Genomic DNA, 20,269 nt, shown 5'->3' on the forward strand with positions numbered 1-20,269 from the left:
TGCGCTTCCCCGCCCCCGCTTCTGGATGCCCCCCTTTCCTCTCTCCACCAGACCCGGAGCAGGAGCTCCGCCCCCAACGCGCCGCCCCAGCCCCGGCGCTTTAAAACCCGGTGCACACCGCCCAGCCGCGCCCCGTCTGGCGCACCTCTCCTCTCCTCTGTATCTTCAGTCGCAGCCGCTCTCCCGGCCCTCGTCCCGACACCATGAGCTTCGGCTCGGAGCACTACCTATGCGCCTCCTCCTCCTACCGCAAGGTGTTTGGAGATGGCTCTCGTCTGTCCTCGCGCCTCTCCAGCGCCGGTGGCGCGGGTAGCTTCCGCTCGCAGTCGCTGTCCCGCTGCAATGTGGCCTCCTCGGCCGCCTGCTCTTCGGCCTCGTCGCTTGGCCTGGGCCTGGCCTACCGCCGGCCCCCCGCGTCCGACGGCCTCGACCTGAGTCAGGCGGCGGCGCGCACCAACGAGTACAAGATCATCCGCACCAACGAGAAGGAACAGCTGCAGGGCCTCAACGACCGCTTCGCCGTGTTCATCGAGAAGGTGCATCAGCTGGAGACGCAGAACCGCGCGCTCGAGGCCGAGCTGGCGGCGCTGCGGCAGCGCCACGCCGAACCGTCGCGCGTCGGCGAGCTCTTCCAGCGCGAGCTGCGCGACCTGCGCGCGCAGCTGGAGGAGGCGAGCTCGGCGCGCGCGCAGGCCCTGCTGGAGCGCGACGGGTTGGCGGAGGAGGTGCAGCGGCTTCGGGCGCGCTGCGAGGAGGAGAGTCGAGGGCGAGAAGGCGCCGAGCGCGCGCTGAAGGCGCAGCAGCGCGACGTGGACGGTGCCACCCTGGCCCGCCTGGACCTGGAGAAGAAGGTGGAGTCGCTGCTAGACGAGTTGGCCTTTGTGCGCCAGGTGCACGACGAGGAGGTGGCTGAGCTGCTGGCCACGCTTCAGGCATCGTCGCAGGCCGCGGCCGAGGTGGACGTGGCTGTGGCCAAACCAGACCTGAGTTCGGCCCTGAGGGAGATCCGCGCCCAGTATGAGTCCCTGGCTGCCAAGAACCTCCAGTCAGCCGAGGAGTGGTACAAGTCCAAGTTTGCCAACCTGAACGAGCAGGCAGCGCGCAGCACGGAGGCCATCCGGGCAAGCCGCGAGGAGATTCACGAGTACAGGCGTCAGCTGCAGGCACGCACCATCGAGATTGAGGGGCTGCGTGGGGCCAATGAGTCCTTGGAGAGGCAGATCCTGGAGCTGGAGGAGCGGCACAGTGCAGAGGTGGCTAGCTACCAGGTAAGGGCTGAAACGCTGCAAAGGGAGGGGCGCCCTGACCTCTCCCCCACCTACCTATGCCTTCCCACACAATTGGGGCCCAGGAACTGAGAGGAACGGGAACTACTCCAACTCCAGTTGGGGACCCCAACTGAAGGTGCTGACAAACAAAAGCCCAGGAGTCTACACTATTCATTCTAGAGTCCCGGTCACTCTCTTTCCTTGCCCGTCAAGTCCCTGTCCGAGCCCTTTTAGAAAAAACCCTTAAGCTTATGTTTTTCAGAATCCAGAAATCTAATTTATTCCTCTCTGTCCGCAAGTGGACATAAACACCCTGGTGACCCGAAGAACAGTCCCCCATCCAAAGTAGAGGTGAACCCAATGCGGTTGGGATACAGTCTCTCATGTTGGCAGTGCTGTCTCGGCTGTCTGGATTGTTAGGTAGACTTTGGAAGGCTTTCTGTGTGCCCGGAATTGCGCTAGAGAGAAGAATGCTGGACTGACTATGGTATGTACTAAGGAGAAGAATGCTGGATCCTTCTCGGAAGGGTTTCTGCCCAATCATTTTCTTGAGTTTTGCCTTCAAAAGAGTAGAGATTGGGAGCCAAGGAGCTGAGAGATTGAGCTAGTTACAACCGCCCTTCTCTACCCTCTTCCCCTTCAAAGAAAGACAGACAGACAGACAGAGACACACACACACACACACACACACACACACACACACACGAGTTTCCTTGTCGATCTGCTGCTGGTATTTCTTCCTAAAGAAAGCTTTATTTATACCAGTTAGCAAATAGGAATGGCATGGGCGCTGTCCGTGGTGCTGATCTAGAGTGCTTTCCATCTCAGAAATGATGTGTCTCCCATATCATGCCCTAGTTATGACTCTCTAGGTAATTAACTGCTTTGTTGGGTTCTTTTTTTTTTAGTTCTGCAACACCATCACATCAGTCTTGGCTACCTGCAATCAAAGGTCACCTCATAGCATCAATTTTCACTGTCATGGATGGCTTACAACTTAGCAAAAAACACCTAATCTGCTCAGCAGCAGTGAGGTCCCACTTGAAAATTCACATCTCCTTAACAATTTTCCATCCTCAGTGTATGTGATAAATCACAGAGATGGTTGATTCTATCTTTGTTATAGGCCACTTATTTTTTTTTCCATCTTTCCATGTCTCCTAAGCTCCTTTGAAGGTGTTAATTGAATCTTCCTTTTCTCTCCAAACAAAGACCACGGCATCTTATGACCACAAAGAGTACAGAGACAGGAGAAAAGAAAGGAATCTAAATAGTGTTTCAGTTTTGAGGTCCAATCAAAGCTCCATTGGGTGGAATGGTACTAATTCAGAAATTTGCAATAACTCATTCTGGCCGAAATCGAAGTTTACATTTGATGAAATTAATAGGGCTTGGAAACATTAATAAAAAAGAACAAAGAGAGGAGTAAAACCTCAAAAGTACTGTTTTAGTCTATAGCTGAAGAATTATTATTGGCATGCAGGTATTTATTGTCTATTAAAACTGCTCCATTTGCTAAAAGAAGAAAGCTTGCCTGGACCATTTGTTTGAGTCATTTGGAATTACAGTACTATTCAAGTAAATACTTCTATTCTGCTTCAAAAGCTGTAACTTGAATTTTTCACTGTATGGCCTAGCTCCTGCATGGCCTGAATTAATCACATTTAGTTAACTGAGATTTCATGTATTCTTCTAGAAGCCTCAAAAGATGAGCTAGGGGGTCTTATGAAGGGCTAGCCCAGTCTTTCTACAAAAAGGCTAACTTACATGCAACTACAACTGCCATCTGAATTGGTCTTTGCCATGCCCTCTATTTGCTTGGTCTAGCCCTACCCCCTAAGAGATAGTGACAGTATTGCAGTATTGTCTGACTTGTTTTGTTTCCTTTAAATGACTTTCAGTGTCAGACAATAGGAGGGTCATCCAGACACGGTCTGCAGGAAGCAAACAAAAACCCTCCAGAAACTGCAGCATCTGCGTCTCTGCAGTGTGCCCCTGTCCGCGTTGGTCTTCAGAGCCTCAGTGGACCTGCTGGTGGAATAGAAGACCAGCTGAGACAACAGAAAGCTATTTCCTACCCCTTGGGACTTCAGGCTGAGGAGGGGCTCACATCCTCACCTGCCGAACCTGAAGGCCTGAAGTCACAAGGGTATCCTTTGGCTGTTTTCTCTAACAATTTTAGCAGTGCTGGCCAAGATGAAAAGCCTCCTTCTCCACGGTGAAATTCAGCCATTGTTGTCTTGCCCTCTCCCCCCTCCCCTTCCGCTGCAGTAATGGGAGGCTGTTCTCTTTCTTCTGCTTCAGAGATTAGTGATAGGCCCATTTTCCTTTGCAAGCTTACCACCCTCTAAGAGGCAGAGGAAAGCCCCATTAAAGTGACATTTTCCCTGCCTAGAATGCTGACAGGCTATTCAAGGATAGAAAGCTTATTACAGTTTTGAAAGGGTAAAGAATGATTCAAGGTGACATAGTAAGTACACAATGATATATGAGATTGTCCAAATCAGGTGACAGGAGAAATTATGAAGAGCTAGGGCCATTGTCTTCAAAAGCCAAATGTAGCCACCCTCTATAGCTTGAACCCTTTTCCATTTCTGACCCAGGGTGAATCTGGTTCCTGCATAGCTGCTCTACCACCATTAGAGGCCCTGCTCTCCCAAAGATGCGTAAGGATATTTTTGCAGGAGGCCCTGGCCCTGTACTCTGGTCAGTCTTGGAAAGCTGGAGCTTTCCTTGAAAGACCTTGCAGAACAATCAAGCTCACCATTAGTTAATGCTCCCCAGGGAGAAAAGCCAAGTCTGCCCTCTTCTCTCTAGTATGAGATTGGAATACAGCCTAATGAAATAGCAAAAAGGGGTTGGCCCCTTGGAGGTTGGGCGTGCCACTGGCTGCTTATAAATCTATGGCTTGATAGATTTATCTCTGAAACTAGAATCCAAGAAGAAACTATATTTGTTCCAGTTTTTCCTTTTAACTCTTCCATGTGTTTTTAGTTTTGTTTTTGCCCCTCCCTGCCTCATTGTATTACTGTAACCAAGGCCACCTTGATAGCTCCTCTACAGAAATAAATTTAAACTTGCAGTTCCTAAACCCATTGATCCACCAAGGTCACTTGGGGGCTTAACAAAAAGATTTTCAGGCCTACTCCCAAAGATTTGGATTCAGTGGTTCACAGGTACGGCCCAGGAATATGCATTTTCAGTAAAAGCCCTGCACCCTATTGTCCTTGGGCTGATTTGGCAGTGCACTAACCTAAACCACACTTCACAATATAAACCAGCTCATAGAAAGCAAGATTTCAAAGTATGATAGGGAAAAAGAAAGGAAGCAAGCAAGCAAGCAAGCCAAGACAGGAGGGAGAAGAAGGCATATGGGTAGTCCACCTATAAAAATCCTCTCTCCTTGCCCAGTGATTCTGGAGGGGCTCTTTCATTCAGACTGTGCTGCTGCGCTCACTACTACTGCTCACCTGGCTGAGGGCTCCCAAAAGTGATGAAATCCATAGCACTATTTGTGGTTCCATTCCTCCACTGCGGATGTGTGTATGGCGTGATCTTTCTCTTATTCCAGGCCTTGCATCCTTCCAGTCCTTGGGAAGATGCTCAGCACTTGTTTTAGCTACTACTCCAGGAGAGACCCCAGCTGGAACTGGGAGTGCCTCTGCCATTCCCTCCTTGCTAAGCCAACAGCAGCTGCGTTGTTGGGGGAGGGGGCAGACTGCAGCGCTCCGCTCAGATTTCCAGCTGGAGGCCATCTTTGGCAGGGCTTTTGAAGGGCAATGCAAGACAGTCTGGTGTGGGCTGAAGACAGCACAAACAAAGGGACTAGATGTTGAAGAGCAATGGTCAGCAGTCAGCCCATTTCCTTCTGAAAGGAGCAGTGTCATGCTTTTTGTCTACTCTGATCCATAAAATAGACATGTGAAATGTGTAACATAAAAATTCAAGAAAATCTCTATCTAGAACTCAGCTCCCAACAACCTTTTATTCAGCAAACACAGCTCTGAAACAAAAATGTTGTTTTTAGAAAGGACCTTACTAATCTGCTGATGAGACAAAACGTCCATGTTCAAATCACATATTGGGAAGCTGACCCCTCTGATGCTCCTAACTTACTAATTCTTACTTTTCATGATTCTAAAGGACGTTGTCTTTTGAATTTGAAGCATGCTGCAAGATAGAGAAGAGGGACCAATGGAGTCAGCCATCATGGAGAAAGAGTAGCTTAGTTCAACTTTCAGAACAAAGAAAACCAATAAATAGCAAGCACTAATTCAAACACTGCTCTTTGGAGCCATTTAGGGCCCAAATAATCTGACATACCTCAGTTGACAAAGACATCATAGAATTATAGAAAAATAATTGCTCATTATCATAACCTATAGTTGCTAAGAAAGGCTGCATTATGTTTATGTCCTCATTAAGAACGGTACCTCCCCTATGGGGCACCTGGCTGGCTCGGTTGGAGGAGCATGCTACTCTTGATCTCAGGGTCCTGAGTTTGAGCCCCATGTTGGGTGTAGACAGTACTTTAATAAAAAAATATTTTTAAAAATGGTACAAACCCCTTTAGGAAGGCTTTTTTCCCCCCAAAATCATTATTTAAAAAAAATCTGGTGCTTTAAGGAATATGCCTTCAACTATCTAATATTTACATCTTATTATACATTGTTTTCCTTGGTAATCCAGGAGTTTGCAGGGAGGCCTCATGATTAATTCATCCATATGATTAAAAAGGGTATAGACTCGCATGGTATGATACTAACAATAATTTATTGACCAATTTTTACGTGACAAGTTCTGTTTTAATACCTGTTATCTAATTTAACAAATAATGGGCTCATATAACAATGTGAGGTGCTTAATTTGAACTCCCAACTTGAGGATCTCAGAACACCTCAGAAAAGAATGTTATAATTTTCCATATATAGAAATGGAAATTTTGAAGAGACTAAAATATAGAAAACTGACTGGGGCGTGTTGGCTATTTGAGGCAGGGCAAGAAATGCAACCCCAAGATCCTGATGAAATCCTCCTCTTTTCCTCAGATTTCATTTCTCCTGTCCCTTGCCTACTGAGAGGTCTTCCTCCCTCTCCCCTTTCCCACAGTAATATCGCTTCTCTTACCCCCCACCCCAGTGCAGCACTAGCAGACTTGCTTGTAGGTTAGTTTAACCTCAACTAACAACCATCAAGTAAAATGTTTGGTAAAAATCACTTTAAGCCCTTATGATCTCTTAACACACTTTGGAATATTTCCATCACTGTCCGTATAATATATATTTTCCCCACTGCTTGTCATTCCTTGCTCTGTACCTATTGGTTAATTGAGTTTCTCCCTTGTAGCATTCCCATCAATATTTAGAGAAGAGGTAGGAGGTATGAATTTTCATTCTTTCTGCAGATTCTCTTGATTTGGAAGTTTGCACCTCCCAATGTTACCAGCCCTGCTTTCCACCATCACTTCGTCATCCCCACACAAGAAGTTACAAGGATCCCTCACCACTTACCTCTTGAGGTTTCTCATGTTTATCTGCATCACTGTTTCACAGAATTTACTCTGAATTGCTGTGTTCTTCATGTCGACAAAGTTGCAACTGAATTATATGGTTATTTGCTCACATCTTTTCAGGGCAGAGGAAAAGAGGCGCTGGTGTAGCACGGTTCATTCATTTAACGATGATGACTCACAGGCCATCTACAATGTGCATTGCTCTAGGCTCTGGGCTTTCAGTGGTGAACCATACAGAATCAGCCCCCATTTCCACATCGAGTACATTCTAGAGCAGTCGTTCTCTGATAGGAGTGACTTGCCTTCCGGGGGACATTTAGCAGTGTCTGGGAACATTGTTGGTTATCACAACCAGGAGGGAGAGTACTTGCTAAACACCCTCCAATTCACAGGACAGCCCCCGACAGCAAAGAACAATCCAGCCCCAAATGTCAACAGTGTCTAGGTGGAAAAACCATGAGATAGAGGAAGGTGACAGAAAATAAATTAGTAAAGTAATAAATAAATGAAAGAATTTCAGATAATGATAAAGCAGAGCGGCCAGTTCAAGTATGTGCTTTCTTTTAATTTGTCCTCCCACTGGAGGTGCCTTTTTCTCATTTTCATGATGTCCTTTCCCATGCTAGCCACTGCCCCCGCTTGAGGTAAACTGGGCTGCTTAATTTGGACACAAAGGAAGACTGACTAGAGGGCATTTGAACTGAATCTTCAGTGACTGAGAGTCGGCCACAGAAGACCCACTACAGAACATTCCAAACAGATGAAACAGCTAGCTTAAAGAGGGGCCTGGAGCAGAAGTGAATTTAGCATAAGAAGTAAAAGAGAAAGCCAAGGTCGCTGAAACCCTTTGAGCCAGGGGAATAGTACAGGCCATGCTGAGGAGTTGGGACTTTATTGTAAAGCTGTTAGAGGGTTTCAGACAGGTGAGCGACTAGATCTGCTGTGTTTTCAAAAGACCCTTTGGGGGCACCTAGGTGGCTCATTTAGTTAAGCAGCTGGACTCCTGGTTTTAGCTCAGGTTGTGATCTCATGGGTCATGGAATCAAGCCCAGAGCTGGGCTCTGTGCTCAGTGGGGAGCTTGCTTGAAGATTCTCTCCTGCTGCACCCCCCACCCCCACACCGAGTGTGCACGCAGGTGTGCTCTCTCTCTCTCTCATGCTCTCTCAAATAAATCTTAAAAAAAAAAAAAGTTTAAAAGACCCTCTGGCTGCTCAAGGATCAAAGATTAAAGTTATTTTTGGGGGGGGCGCCTGGGTGGCTCAGTGGGTTAAAGCCTCTGCCTTCGGCTAAGGTCATGGTCCCAGGGTCCTGGGATGGAGCCCCACATCCAGTCCAGCCCTCTGCTCGGTGGGGAGCCTGCTTCTTCCTCTCTCTCTGCCTGCCTCTCTGCCTGCTTGTGATCTCTGTCTGTCAAGTAAATAAATAAAATCTTTTAAAAAAAAAAAAGTTATTTTTTGGGTACCCAGGTGGCGCAGTCAGTTAAGCCTCAGACTTTTGGTTTCCACTTAGGTGGTGAGCTCAGCCAGGATCATGTGACGGAGCCTTACACTGGGCTCCGAGGGGAGTCTGCTTTGAGTTTCTCTCTCCTTCTCCCCTCCCCTTCCTGCTTGTGGTCTCTCTCTTTCTCTCTCAAATAAATAAAATTTAAGAAAAAAAATTTTAAGCTATTTTTCTTCTGGGTTTGCACCTGAAAGAATTTGGAGCAAAACTATTATATGGACCTAGTTTCTTTTTAATTTATTTTCAAAGATTTTATATATTTGGGAGAGAGAGAAACGGCAAGTGGGGGGAGGGGCAGATGGAGCAGATCCCAAGCAGACTCTGCATTGAGTGCAGAGCCCAGTCCAGGGGTAGACTTAACCATACCGAGATCATGACCTCAGCCGAAATGGAGAGCTGGCTGCCCAACCGACTGACCCCACCCAAGTGCCCCCTAGTTTCTTTCTTAAAAGTCTAATTTCAGCCTGCCATTTGGATTTTTTAAATTCTGTGGAGTATTTCTGCTTCCTCCTTGCCTGCTGCATAAAATGCTTTCAGTAAGGTGAAAGACTTGCTATCTTCTCTGTGCTTTTCACAGTTGGAATTTTCTGAGTCTAAACTCCTAACCTGAAGCTTTGGGTTTTGGAGAGGACATACAACAGCTGAATTATTCAGTAGCAATACAATAAGCAAGGGAGGGAGGAGAAGTAAGTTGTGGGTTTGGGTTTTTTTTTTTTCTAAGTTTTTACTTAAATTCCAGTCAGTTAATATACAGCCTGGTATCAGTTTCAGGTGCCTGTTTAACAAGAGAGAGAGAAAATACCTCCCTGGTGTGCATTTGAGAAGCACAAATGCAGTAGAAGTTGCCAACCCTTACCATGCATCTGAGTCTCCTGGGGACCTTGTGAAACAATGCAGAGGCAGGGACCTCACCCCAGAACGAGCAAATCAGAATCTGGGCCGGGGGACAGGCCTAGATTTTTAATGTGTCATCAGGGTTGAGAATCCTTGTTTTGTGGAAATCTCACTGCATTGCAGCTGATTCAAAGATGCTGGATATGTCACTTTTCAGGATAGCATCGGGCAGCTGGAGAATGACCTGCGGAACACCAAGAGTGAGATGGCCCGCCACCTTCGGGAATACCAGGATTTGCTCAATGTCAAAATGGCTCTTGATATTGAGATAGCTGCCTACAGGTATTTCAAAGAGCATGCTCCCCCAAGCAGATCCAGCCACCTGGGGCAACACCCCCCAAATAAGTGGATAAGTGGTTTTATAGTCTCTCCAATTTCTAATGGGTGAGAAGGGATGAGGAAAGTCATCTCTGGCCCCTTGCAGGGGAGCTAACTCCTCTGTCCCTCAACTTGTTTATATCCCAACTCCACCCTACTAGTCCTGGAGTGGTCTACTTGTCTCTGCTAGGATTGAAGGAGATAATGTTGAGTATTCATTTTTAAAGATTCTAACTTTTAAAAAAAATAGGGCTTACACAACATAGAACATCCTAACAGGTGAAGTATCCCTCTGAATTTCTTCTCAATGTTCAAGCAAACATTTGCCTTTAAAAAAAGGTAATAACATGGGCGCCTGGGTGGCTCAGTGGGTTAAGCCGCTGCCTTCGGCTCAGGTCATGATCTCAGGGTCCTGGGATCGAGGCCCGCATCGGGCTCTCTGCTCAGCGGGGAGCCTGCTTCCCTCTCTCTCTCTCTCTGCCTGCCTCTCTGCTGCTTGTGATCTCTCTCTGTCAAATAAATAAATAAAATCTTAAAAAAAAAAAAAAAAGGTAATAACAGTAGCTACTATTTTCTGAATGGCTACTATGTTCCAGGCACTATTAGATACTGTATTTAAATGATCTAGTATCTGGTCATATTATTTCCATTTTGCAGACGAGGAAAATTGAACCACAGACTGACCATGTAACTCGTTGTGAGTCATGGTGCTGGTAAAAGGAAGAGCTCAGCTTCAACCCTGATCTGAGAATTCTTTTTCTTTTACATTATATATACTTCTTCAAAACAAAACTCCAAGAGTATGTGATAGTGTCTTGAGTTTCTGGTTTTAAAGAAAAGATGATAAGCAGTATTAGAGATAAGAAAAAAAGGCATTGGGCCCATTGCTATATGCTCATTAGGCTAAGCTGAGTAAAAATCTGGTATCTGAAACAGTTGAATTCACTGGTTTTTGAAGTTGCTGTTTCCCTTTTCTTTGTACTCCTCTACATTGAAAAAAAAGTACAAATCTCAAGTTCAGGCTAAATGAGGCATCTCCTTCCTCTGTGGGCTTCTCACCTCCTTATCCCTGTTGCACTTAAGGTTCTAATTAGTAAAATTACTTCTCCTTAGAGCTTTGTAAACTCTAAAGTGCCAGAAATGGGTGTGATGAGGCCAAGGGGAATTGTACAAAAATTCCCTTTTGAATGTATTCATGAATAGGGTAGGTTTCCCTTTGATGGTGCTTTAAACACAGCTGATGCTAAAGGTGTGTGAGTGTGTGTATGTGTGCACATGCACGTGTGCATGTATGTGAACATATGTATGTATGTGCTAGATCAACTCCTAAGTCTTTGAACCTTGGAAGACAATATTTATTGGTCTCAACCTCACAAAGAAACTGCAGAGTCTTTTGGAATCTTTCTAAAATGAATAGGAGCTGGAGGGTTAAGTCGTTTTTTGTTTTTCTTTTTTCTTTTTCTTTTTTTTTTTTTAATTATAAGTTGACTTCCTAAGACTTTTTCTCTGTTGGATTTACAGGAAACTGCTGGAAGGTGAGGAGACACGTTTTAGCACCAGTGGATTAAGCATTTCAGGGCTGAATCCACCCCCCAATCCGGCTTATCTGCTTCCACCTAGAATCCTCAGTTCTACAACCTCCAAAGTCTCATCCACTGGGCTGTCCTTTAAGAAAGAGGAGGAGGAGGAGGAGGAGGCTTCTAAGGCAACCTCTAAGAAAACCTCCCAGATAGGGGAAAGTTTTGAAGAAATACTAGAGGAGACCGTAATATCTACTAAGAAAACCGAGAAATCAATTATAGAAGAAAGCACCACTTCAAGCCAAAAAATATAATTCTGTCACTTTAAAAAAAAAAAAAAAGTTAATGCTTAAGAGGGGATAATATGCATTTGACTTGTTAAAGAGCCTATTCCTGAACCAAAACACCTGTCACCACTAGAAAATGTCTTCAAGGCTTCAGTCTCCTACCTAGCATTGAACACTCCACTTTCTCTAATAATACAACCACCCCTTAGGTTGGAGCAAAGTGCAGTCCTAGCGCCAATAACAGAGGAGTTATCTAAGAACTCAGCTTTCTCACTTAAAGCTCAGGCTTCACAGCGTTAGATGATTCAGGTACAGAGGAAGTACAAACTAAGGTGCTAAATCTGTGATCATCGTCATTTGCTGTGAATTGAAATTAAAACTTACATTCACTCACTATACCCAGACCTCACCCAGCCCTATAGTCTCATTCTAGGTACCTAAAACATAAGATCACTGCCAAAGATAAACCAATGGTCCACATCCAACAACAGCACTCCGACGAAACTGCTTCACAAGTGATAGGTGTTTGTTTAATAGAAACTTCCTCCCTCCCCTCGAAATTCCATCTATCCTTTTATTCCATTCAGGAAGAAAAAAAAAAAAAAAAGCTAGTGTAGTATTCTTCCCCCTTAAAAACAGTTAGGTTCTTCTCAAAAGAACTTAATTTACCCCCTTTAGGTCTCTTTGTTAAATGGGTAAAATTAGATGCATGTTGACCATTTCTGTGATTCGTGTAATGACTTCTCCCTACCCATTTCACGTCCTTCCAATTCTGTAAGTGAAGAAAAATGGCAGTGATGAGTTTTAAGGGTTGTCCCCAACAAATAATGAAAAGAGTCCCTAGATTTTAGGCATTCAACTTCTTCAAATCCACTTAATTTAGGGAGAAAAAAAATATGAAGAATGTAGTTGTTCACTTTAACTTTAGAAACACGGTCATAGTGCCCCAACCTGTGATTAAGCTGACCTTAGATTTAGTAGTAGAAGCTAGAAGAGGTGAGTATTTGTGTGAATGGAAAAAGTTGAGGTCTCATTGATCTGTGTGAGTTCATTTGTGGTGATCTAGAATTAGCTGTTTCAGGCCCTTACCCTTAGAACACACATAGCCCCTTTCTCACTGTCTCGGTCCTAAAGAGGCCTTGCTTTCACTCTCCTTTGCCTTGTAAGAGTGCTGAGTGTAATTACTTTATCACCAGAACACAATGCTACTGCCCAAAAGTAACAGGAATCGCTTCTGGTCAATCACCACCACCAGCAAACATAAAAATGAAATCCTTCTCTTTTCTAAAAGAGCCCTACCCCCACAGTTTTCCCATTGTTGCATGGCTGGTGGGGTCTCCTTTCCCTGCTGGAGAGGCAGTGACGCTCAGGCTAGAGAAGGGCACACGTGCTCCTACTCGTGTGTGAGAAAGGACACTCTGGAGAGTCCGCTTTTCACCTGCCCGACCGTGTAGCAGCCGCATTGCCCCGCCTTCCACATGTGCCAAGTTCGATGTAGGGCTAAGTCTGTCCTGCAGTCCCTTCCGCCAGACCTAAGAGTTGCCGTGTCTGTCACGCACCTCTGCTGCAAGTGCTGCTGTGATAGGGCGTGATGCTGTTCCTGAACTTTCTTATCCTAGGACCTGCTTCAGCAGTTCAAGGAACTGGAAAGATACTTTCTCTTCAACCTTTCCCTCACTCCATCCCTGTCTTTACTCCCCACACTTACTGTAACACGTTAGTAAGATAAGAATTAAAAGTCACACGAATCCCACCAACATGTGTTCTGTGGTTTTTGCGGCTACAGTAGAGAAAAGTGCTGTTTTGGGGGCTCCTGGCTGGCTTAGTTGGTAGAGCATGTGACTCAATCTCAGGGTCGTGAGTTCAAGCCCCATATTGGGCCTAGAGCTTACTTAAAAAAGAGAGAGGGATGCCTGGGTGGCTCCGTCAGTTAAGTATCTACCTTTGGCTCAAATCATGATCTCGTGGTCCTGGGGTTGAGCTCTGTGATGGGCACCCTGCTCAGTGGGGAATCTGTTGCTCCCTCTCCCTCTGCCCCTGCCCCTGCTCATGCTCTCTCTCTCTCAAAATCTTTAAGAGAGAGAGAGAAGCACTGTTCTGGTTCAGTAAGACAGCTGGACCCCAAATAATTTTGGAATTGTATATTCTCTGCTTTTGCATCCGCGTTTACATGGGAAGCCTGGGTGGCTCAGTCGGTTACGCATCCACATTTACAGTTTGGGTTTTTTTCCCTTGCCAAGGCTTTGGCGTTCTATAGTCTGTGTGTGCTCACACTGTCTCAAACACATAATGCACTAAGCGGTCAGTTTATGGCAAGGAGTGGAGAAATCAAACAAATGATGCAAGACAATACGTTCTGTGCCTGGATAATGATTCAACTAGCTTAACTTGAACATTTCTGAGAATGAAGTGGCAGAACGCATATGGTAAAAGGTAATTCAAAACAGTATCTTGTCTCTTTTTTTGAAGATGGGTTTATATTTCTGCAGAACCCATATGTTTAATTAGCCCATTGGCAGCAGTAATAGAATTTTCCTCTACTGTAATGATTCTTAACCCTTTATGGATTACAGACCCCTTGTAGAAAGCTATGGACATTTCTCCCAGAAAAATCCACACACAAAGCTTTGTAATATCAAGGGGCTTGGGGTTTCTTGTTGAACCATCTGCCTCTGGTGTCCGGAAGTCCATGGACTTCCAAGTTGGGATCCCCTAATGTCATGTTAGGTTCTGGGATAGAGACTAAATGAGGGGAATACACTGATGCAGGTATGAAGCGGAGCTTGCTGAATCCTGATAGATACCGTCATTCTCAGTGCATCTGGCTTAGAGTGCTTGCATGCCTTGCAAAGATACATGGATCGTATTGCTTCGGGAAAAGGGATGTTAGTCCCACACCAACAATGAGAGTTTTATAACAATTAAACATCTTTGAGGACCTCTTAAGGAACGATAATAGTCTCATCAATACATGGGTTTGAAATACAGATATTGGTTGCCACTTTTAAGAATACCATTTCATTAATGGATTCTTCTGGATGCAAAACTGCCAGGCTTTTATTACATTTATATAATTTCTAGCTCTAATTGGCATCTCCTATTTTCAGTGAGTTGCCACTAATTGCCATGAGCTCATTTATAAAGGATTAAAAGCATCTTAAGGAGTTGATGAATCATTAAATCGGGACAATTTCCGTAACAAGGAAACATAGCATTCAGAATCATAAGGCAGGGAAGAGAAGGGAGGGGGAAGGAAGCAACCCCATCGGTTAATGACAGAACAGGACACCACAGTGAGTCTGCGATTGTGGGGAAGCCTGTCCATAAAGCACATTAGTATAACCAATGACGACTTTCAGATTCTTTAGACAATGAGGTTCCCCTGCATCCTGAGACTAATAACAGCTTTAATTTCTTCAGTGCCTGTCTACTATGTGTCAGACACTGTAGTAGGCAGTAAACAGAATTATCTCATTGAAACCTCACAACCACTCTTTAGTTAGTATTTGTAGATCCATTTTACAAATAAAGATATAGAGCCTGGGAATGACAAAGTTAAAACCCTTTGTCTAATGTCACAGAATAAGAGAGCTGGGATTTGAACCCTTGTCTTCAGACTGTAGTGCCTGCTTCTCTTTCCTATATTGCCTCTCTACATAAAAGAAAGTTCTCTCACTCGAGGGAGTAAAAATATTTATTTTTCTCCTCTTTTTCCCCTCTTCCCCACTGGGTTTTACTTATGGTTTTTCTGCCCTGGAAACCTTTGACAACACCAAGTCCCACAGGCAAATTGCTACACTTTGCAGACTTCCTGAACCTATTAGCTTCCTGCATTGCCATGAGGTCGTGACAGCTCAAACCTGGGTTCTAAGCCCATCTAACTGAGTCACCTCCTAGTAAAAACAAAATAGAATTGTGTGCTTTTACCTAATTTTTAAAAAGGAGGGGCTTTTTAAATATATTTTATTTATTTATTTGACAGAGAACATGAATAGGCGGAGAGGCAGGCAGAGAGAGAGCCAGGGAAACAGACTCCTTGCTGAGCAGAGAGCCCGATGTGGGGCTCGATCCCAGGACCCTGGGATCATGACCTGAGCTGAAGGCAGAGGCTTTAACCCACTGAGCCACCCAGGTGCCCCTAAAAATGAGTTTTAAAAAATAATTTTGCAAAGGAACTCTGCAGCTCAGTATCAAAGGGCCTGGAAATGATGGGATGTTGCAGAAGGGACAATTCCTCAGGAGGTAATAAATCCAGGATAGTTAGAATTCGTTTTACTGCACTGGCTACAGAGGGGGGCAAGATCTGAGCAACTGTCTAGAAACCAGAGTTCAAATTTTAGCTCCAGACTCGATGCAAGTCACATATAGTCCTGCAGGTAAACTTCTAGAACTTACTTGTGAACCCAACTAGGGAGTCCAGAACCACCATTCATGACTCTAGAGGCAAACATGAAATAGTTTGAAAATGTTTTTTTAGGGCGCCTGGGTGGCTCAGTGGGTTAAGCCGCTGCCTTCGGCTCAGGTCATGATCTCAGGGTCCTGGGATCGAGTCCCGCATCGGGCTCTCTGCTCAGCAGGGAGCCTGCTTCCGTCTCTCTCTCTCTGCCTGCCTCTCCGACTACTTGTGATTTCTCTCTGTCAAATAAATAAATAAAATCTTTAAAAAAAAAAAAAAAGAAAATGTTTTTTTAAAACTCACTGGGCGGTGTCTGAATGAAGCAGTCAGTTGGGCGTTTGACTCTTGGTTTTGGCTCAGGTCATGGTCTCAGGGTCTTGAGATTGAGGCCCGTGTTGGGCTCCCCACTCAGTGCTGGTGTCTGCTCGAGTCTCTCTCTCTCTCCCTCTGCCTCTGCTCCCCACCTTGTGTGTGCATGCTCTCTCTCTAAAATAAGTAAATAAATCTAGGGGCGCCTGGGTGACTCAGTGGTTTAAACCTCTACCTTCAGCTCAGGTCATGATCTCAGGGTCCTGGGATCAAGCCCCACATTGGGCTTTCTGCTCTGCAGGGAGCCTGCTTCCTCCACTCTCTCTGCCTGCCTCTCTACCTACTTGTGATCTCTGTCTGTCAAATAAATAAATAAAATCTTTTAAAATAAAATAAAATAAGTAAATAAATCTTAAAAAAAATTCATTGGAACAGAAAGCAGATTGGCACTTGCCAGGGCTAAAGAGAGGGGGTGATAGGGGGTAACTCTTCAGGGGGCTTGGGGTTTTATTTTGGACACAATGCCCAGCATTGTGAACACTGCACATGCCACTGAATTGTTCACTTTAAAATGACTAATTTCATAACATGTAAATTTCACCTCAATTTAAAAAATCTACTGATAGAGAATTTATGGAGCAGAAAAATATAATTACAAAGTCTACTATACCTTCTGCTCCAGCTGAGACCACTATGTACAGCTGGTTCAATCTCAGTGAGAAGGAAATTCTATTAGGACAACATAAGCCAGATCTAATAAGAGTATTGATTCCAAAACGGGACCTAGAGAAAAACACCAGAAATGGCTGGATGTAAACAAAAGAAAGAATAGCTAGAAAGGCTGCTTGTTTATGGGCACCCATCATTGATTTCCAGTTGAGATTATTTTTATTATTATATCATCAGAAATTTCTAAAGTCCTGGAAAACATCTGAATCATAAGAATATATTTTTCCCCCTGAGAACCAAATAAGATGGTGTGCCTGAAAGTAAGTTAAAATGGAAAAAAACCTGAGAGGGACTTTGTAAGATCTTAAAATAGAGCTCATATGAGAAATTTTATTTTTCTTTATAGAACATACACTACTACTGGCTTGGCAGCATGTTCAAATTTAATGTACAGTTTAGATTGGTCATCATGCCTTTACTATTTTCAAATATCTTAAATGGATATGACATTTTAAAAAAGGGGTGTATGCTCCTGAATCCTGCCAAACAAAGGATTGTTTTTATTAAATTACCACCCCCTGCTGCAAATCCTCAAAAGATGAGAAAAAACAGTTACTATGTAGATCAAATGGCTTCTCTCCTCCTCTATTGATCTCTTAGATGCTTTGAGCTCATGTTTTTATGTTCCAGAAGCATACTAGGTGGGGGTTGTGAGTAGCTAAAATGTATAAATTCTTTCTTACAATCCCTTGGAACACTCAGACACACACACACACACACACACACACACACACACACACACACATCCCAAGATTGTAATAAGACACAGTGAGTCACACTGCGGATGTTTAAACATGTATGATTCTACAATTCTTCAATAATTCCAAATAATAGGAAATAGAGAAAGCTCAGGATACAAAGGAAAATGGAGATTGATCTTGGAGGGGTCTCCAGGCCCCCTTCCTCATCGATTAATTATCGTGAATCACTCCATGGCTACTCTCTCCCTGGTGAGGTAAGTGGTCTCTGCTGGGTAGGTCTGAGACACTTCATTCCTGCTCTATTATATCTCTTATTAATAGGGGGTATAGAGGGCGCCTGGGTGGCTCAGTGGGTTGAGCCGCTGCCTTCGGCTCAGGTCGTGATCTCGGGGTCCTGGGATCGAGTCCCACGTCGGGCTCTCTGCTCAGCAGGGAGCCTGCTTCCTCCTCTCTCTCTGCCTACTTGTGATCTCTGTCTGTCAAATAAATAAATAAAATCTTTAAAAAAAAAAAATAGGGGGTATAGAATGCCAGCAGAGCATAGCCAGAGTCATTAGCATAAGGGCTGGAGTTTTGAATACAATCAGTAGCAGGTCTAGTTAATTGCTAATTATTGTGCTGGGCAAAAAGGTATTTTTTCTTGGAAGTGTTCATTACATATTTTTTTTAAAGATTTTATTTATTTATTTGACAGTAGATGGAGAGGCAGGCAGAGAGAGAGAGAGAGAGAGGGAGAGAGAGAAGCAGGCTCCCTGCTAAGCAGAGAGCCCGATGCGGGACTCCATCCCAGGACCCTGAGATCATGACCTGAGCTGAAGGCAGCGGCTTAACCCACTGAGCCACCCAGGCGCCCCTCATTACATATTTTTTAAAGTAATCTCTATGCCCAATGTGGGGCTCAAATTCAAGACCCTGTGATCAAGAGTTGCACACTCTACCGACTAAGCCAGCCACCTAGGTGTCCCTAAAACAAACCTAAGGGGTCCCAGCTGGCTCAGTCAGTAGAGCATGTGACTCCTAATCTCAGGATCGTGAGTTCAAGCTCCACTTTGGGCGTGGAGCCTACTTAAAATTAAAACAAAACAAAACAAATTTAACACACTTAGGTTCATCTCTTATGCTGGGAGTATGAATAAATGAGAAGTGTAACTTCCATTTCCCATGATTTCCTGGCATAAGGATTCATACATGGCATATACAATTCCTGATGTCCTTCAGGGCTAGACAATCTTTGAGCTTCACCTCAAGTCAGCCTAGAGTTCAACAAAAGGAACTCCTGGCAACTGAAACTATCTATGGACTAACCTAGTCTGCAAAGTATAAGCAGCAGAGCCAAGTCTAGAGTTAGGGTGAAAGCAGAATCCACGTCTGACTTCAGAGCCTGTGTCCCCCCTACCCCTGAGCCAGTTATCTGTAGAAGGATGTGAAGAAAGAAAATATGCAAGGAAAGAAGATGGGAAAATAAATGGTTCAACATCAATCTTTTAATATTAGTGGACCCCCTTACTCATTAGAAAGGAAGTAATTCAGCAAAGTAATCAAAGAAGTGATTACATAGGGATCATATTTGAACTTGGTAGTAGGCTTATACCAGCTGTGGTCCTGAATGCTTTACATATTCATTAATTCTCATAACAGCTCTGTGAGTTAGGTTCCTTTGCCCCTATTTACAGGTAAGAAAAACTACAGCTCAGAGAAATTATACATGTCTGAGATCATATAACTTGCAAGGAGAAAAGCTGGGAATCAAAACCATGCAGTCTGACTTTAAATTTCATGTCCTTAACCACTATGCATTAATGCCTCTCTGTTTGTCCTGGCAAAACTTTGGTTTCCTTAACCTCTAAATTGAAATATTATTTAATCTTAATTAAATATTATTTAATCTTGGGAAAACATTTTCTTAGAAACCTCTGAAGGGGGCGCCTGGGTGGCTCAGTGGTTTAAGCTTCTGCCTTCGGCTCAGGTCATGATCTCAGGGCCTTGGGATCGAGTCCCACATCAGGCTCTCTGCTCAGCAGGGAGCCTGCTTCCCTCTCTCTCTCTGCCTGCCTCTGCCTACTTGTGATCTCTGTCTGTCAAATAAATAAATAAAATCTTAAAAAAAAAAAAAAAGAAACCTCTGAAGGAAACAAAGAATCTGTTCTCATTTAAATGAAAATAGCATCACAATAAGAACCTCTGGGAAACCACAGACACCATCAGAACAAAATCAAATGTAGTAAAGATTAAACCATAATTTCCATTCCATGTAAGTAAATGTTTGGCAAGCTTTCAGGAGATCAATATGACATTTCATTTATGAAATGACTATTAAGCTCAATAGATGATAAAATATTTCACCAGTCCAGTTTTGAAGAGAGGCCAATAATCAAACTCATGTGCACAACATACTGAAAAGGGATAAAAATGAGGACCCACTCCGGTCATGGCCTCTTAAAGAAAACAAAGGTAAACATTCAGAATCAGTATCTGCTTGAAACTTCTCTCTTCACAGAGGTTGCAACTATTAGAATTCTAAAGAGAGAAAATTTTAAAATGTAAAATTAGTCACACATACATTTGATAAGTCGGTTATAACTTGGTGATCCTACAAGAATATTCATCTAGGATTGAATCACAGAGGATATACTTTGAGCAAGAAATATAGGACAGATAAATGGGTCAGAGGTATTAATTTTAAGAATTCAAAGTCATTGCAGGAGAGTCATTGTGTGTGTGTGTGCGTGCGCGCGCGCGCGCGTGTGTGTGTGTATGCAAGATCTGTTAAGTCTGAAGTCGAGAGAAGGAATTGTCAGAGAAGTGGGCGCCTGGGTGGCTCAGTGGTTTAAGCC

General features: G+C 44.2%; 2 protein-coding genes across 2 annotated transcripts in view; one reads left to right on the top strand and one right to left on the bottom strand.

Moving 5' to 3' along the window:
* Positions 1-236, bottom strand: part of NT5C2 (5'-nucleotidase, cytosolic II) — a 140,084-nt gene extending 139,848 nt beyond the window's left edge. Inside the window, exon 1 of the mRNA XM_059398476.1 lies at positions 146-236. The gene's annotated coding sequence lies outside the window, so the exon portion shown is untranslated. The remainder of the gene's footprint in view (positions 1-145) is intronic.
* INA (internexin neuronal intermediate filament protein alpha) lies at positions 204-13,053 on the top strand. Its single transcript, XM_059398480.1, has 3 exons — positions 204-1,268; positions 9,333-9,457; positions 11,015-13,053. The coding sequence occupies exons 1-3, from the start codon at positions 204-206 to the stop codon at positions 11,325-11,327; spliced, it is 1,503 nt and encodes a 500-aa protein (XP_059254463.1). The 3' UTR covers positions 11,328-13,053.
* Positions 13,054-20,269: the final 7,216 nt, after the last annotated feature.

This window comes from Mustela nigripes, chromosome 4, assembly GCF_022355385.1.
Source record: "Mustela nigripes isolate SB6536 chromosome 4, MUSNIG.SB6536, whole genome shotgun sequence".
NCBI lineage: Eukaryota > Metazoa > Chordata > Mammalia > Carnivora > Mustelidae > Mustela > Mustela nigripes.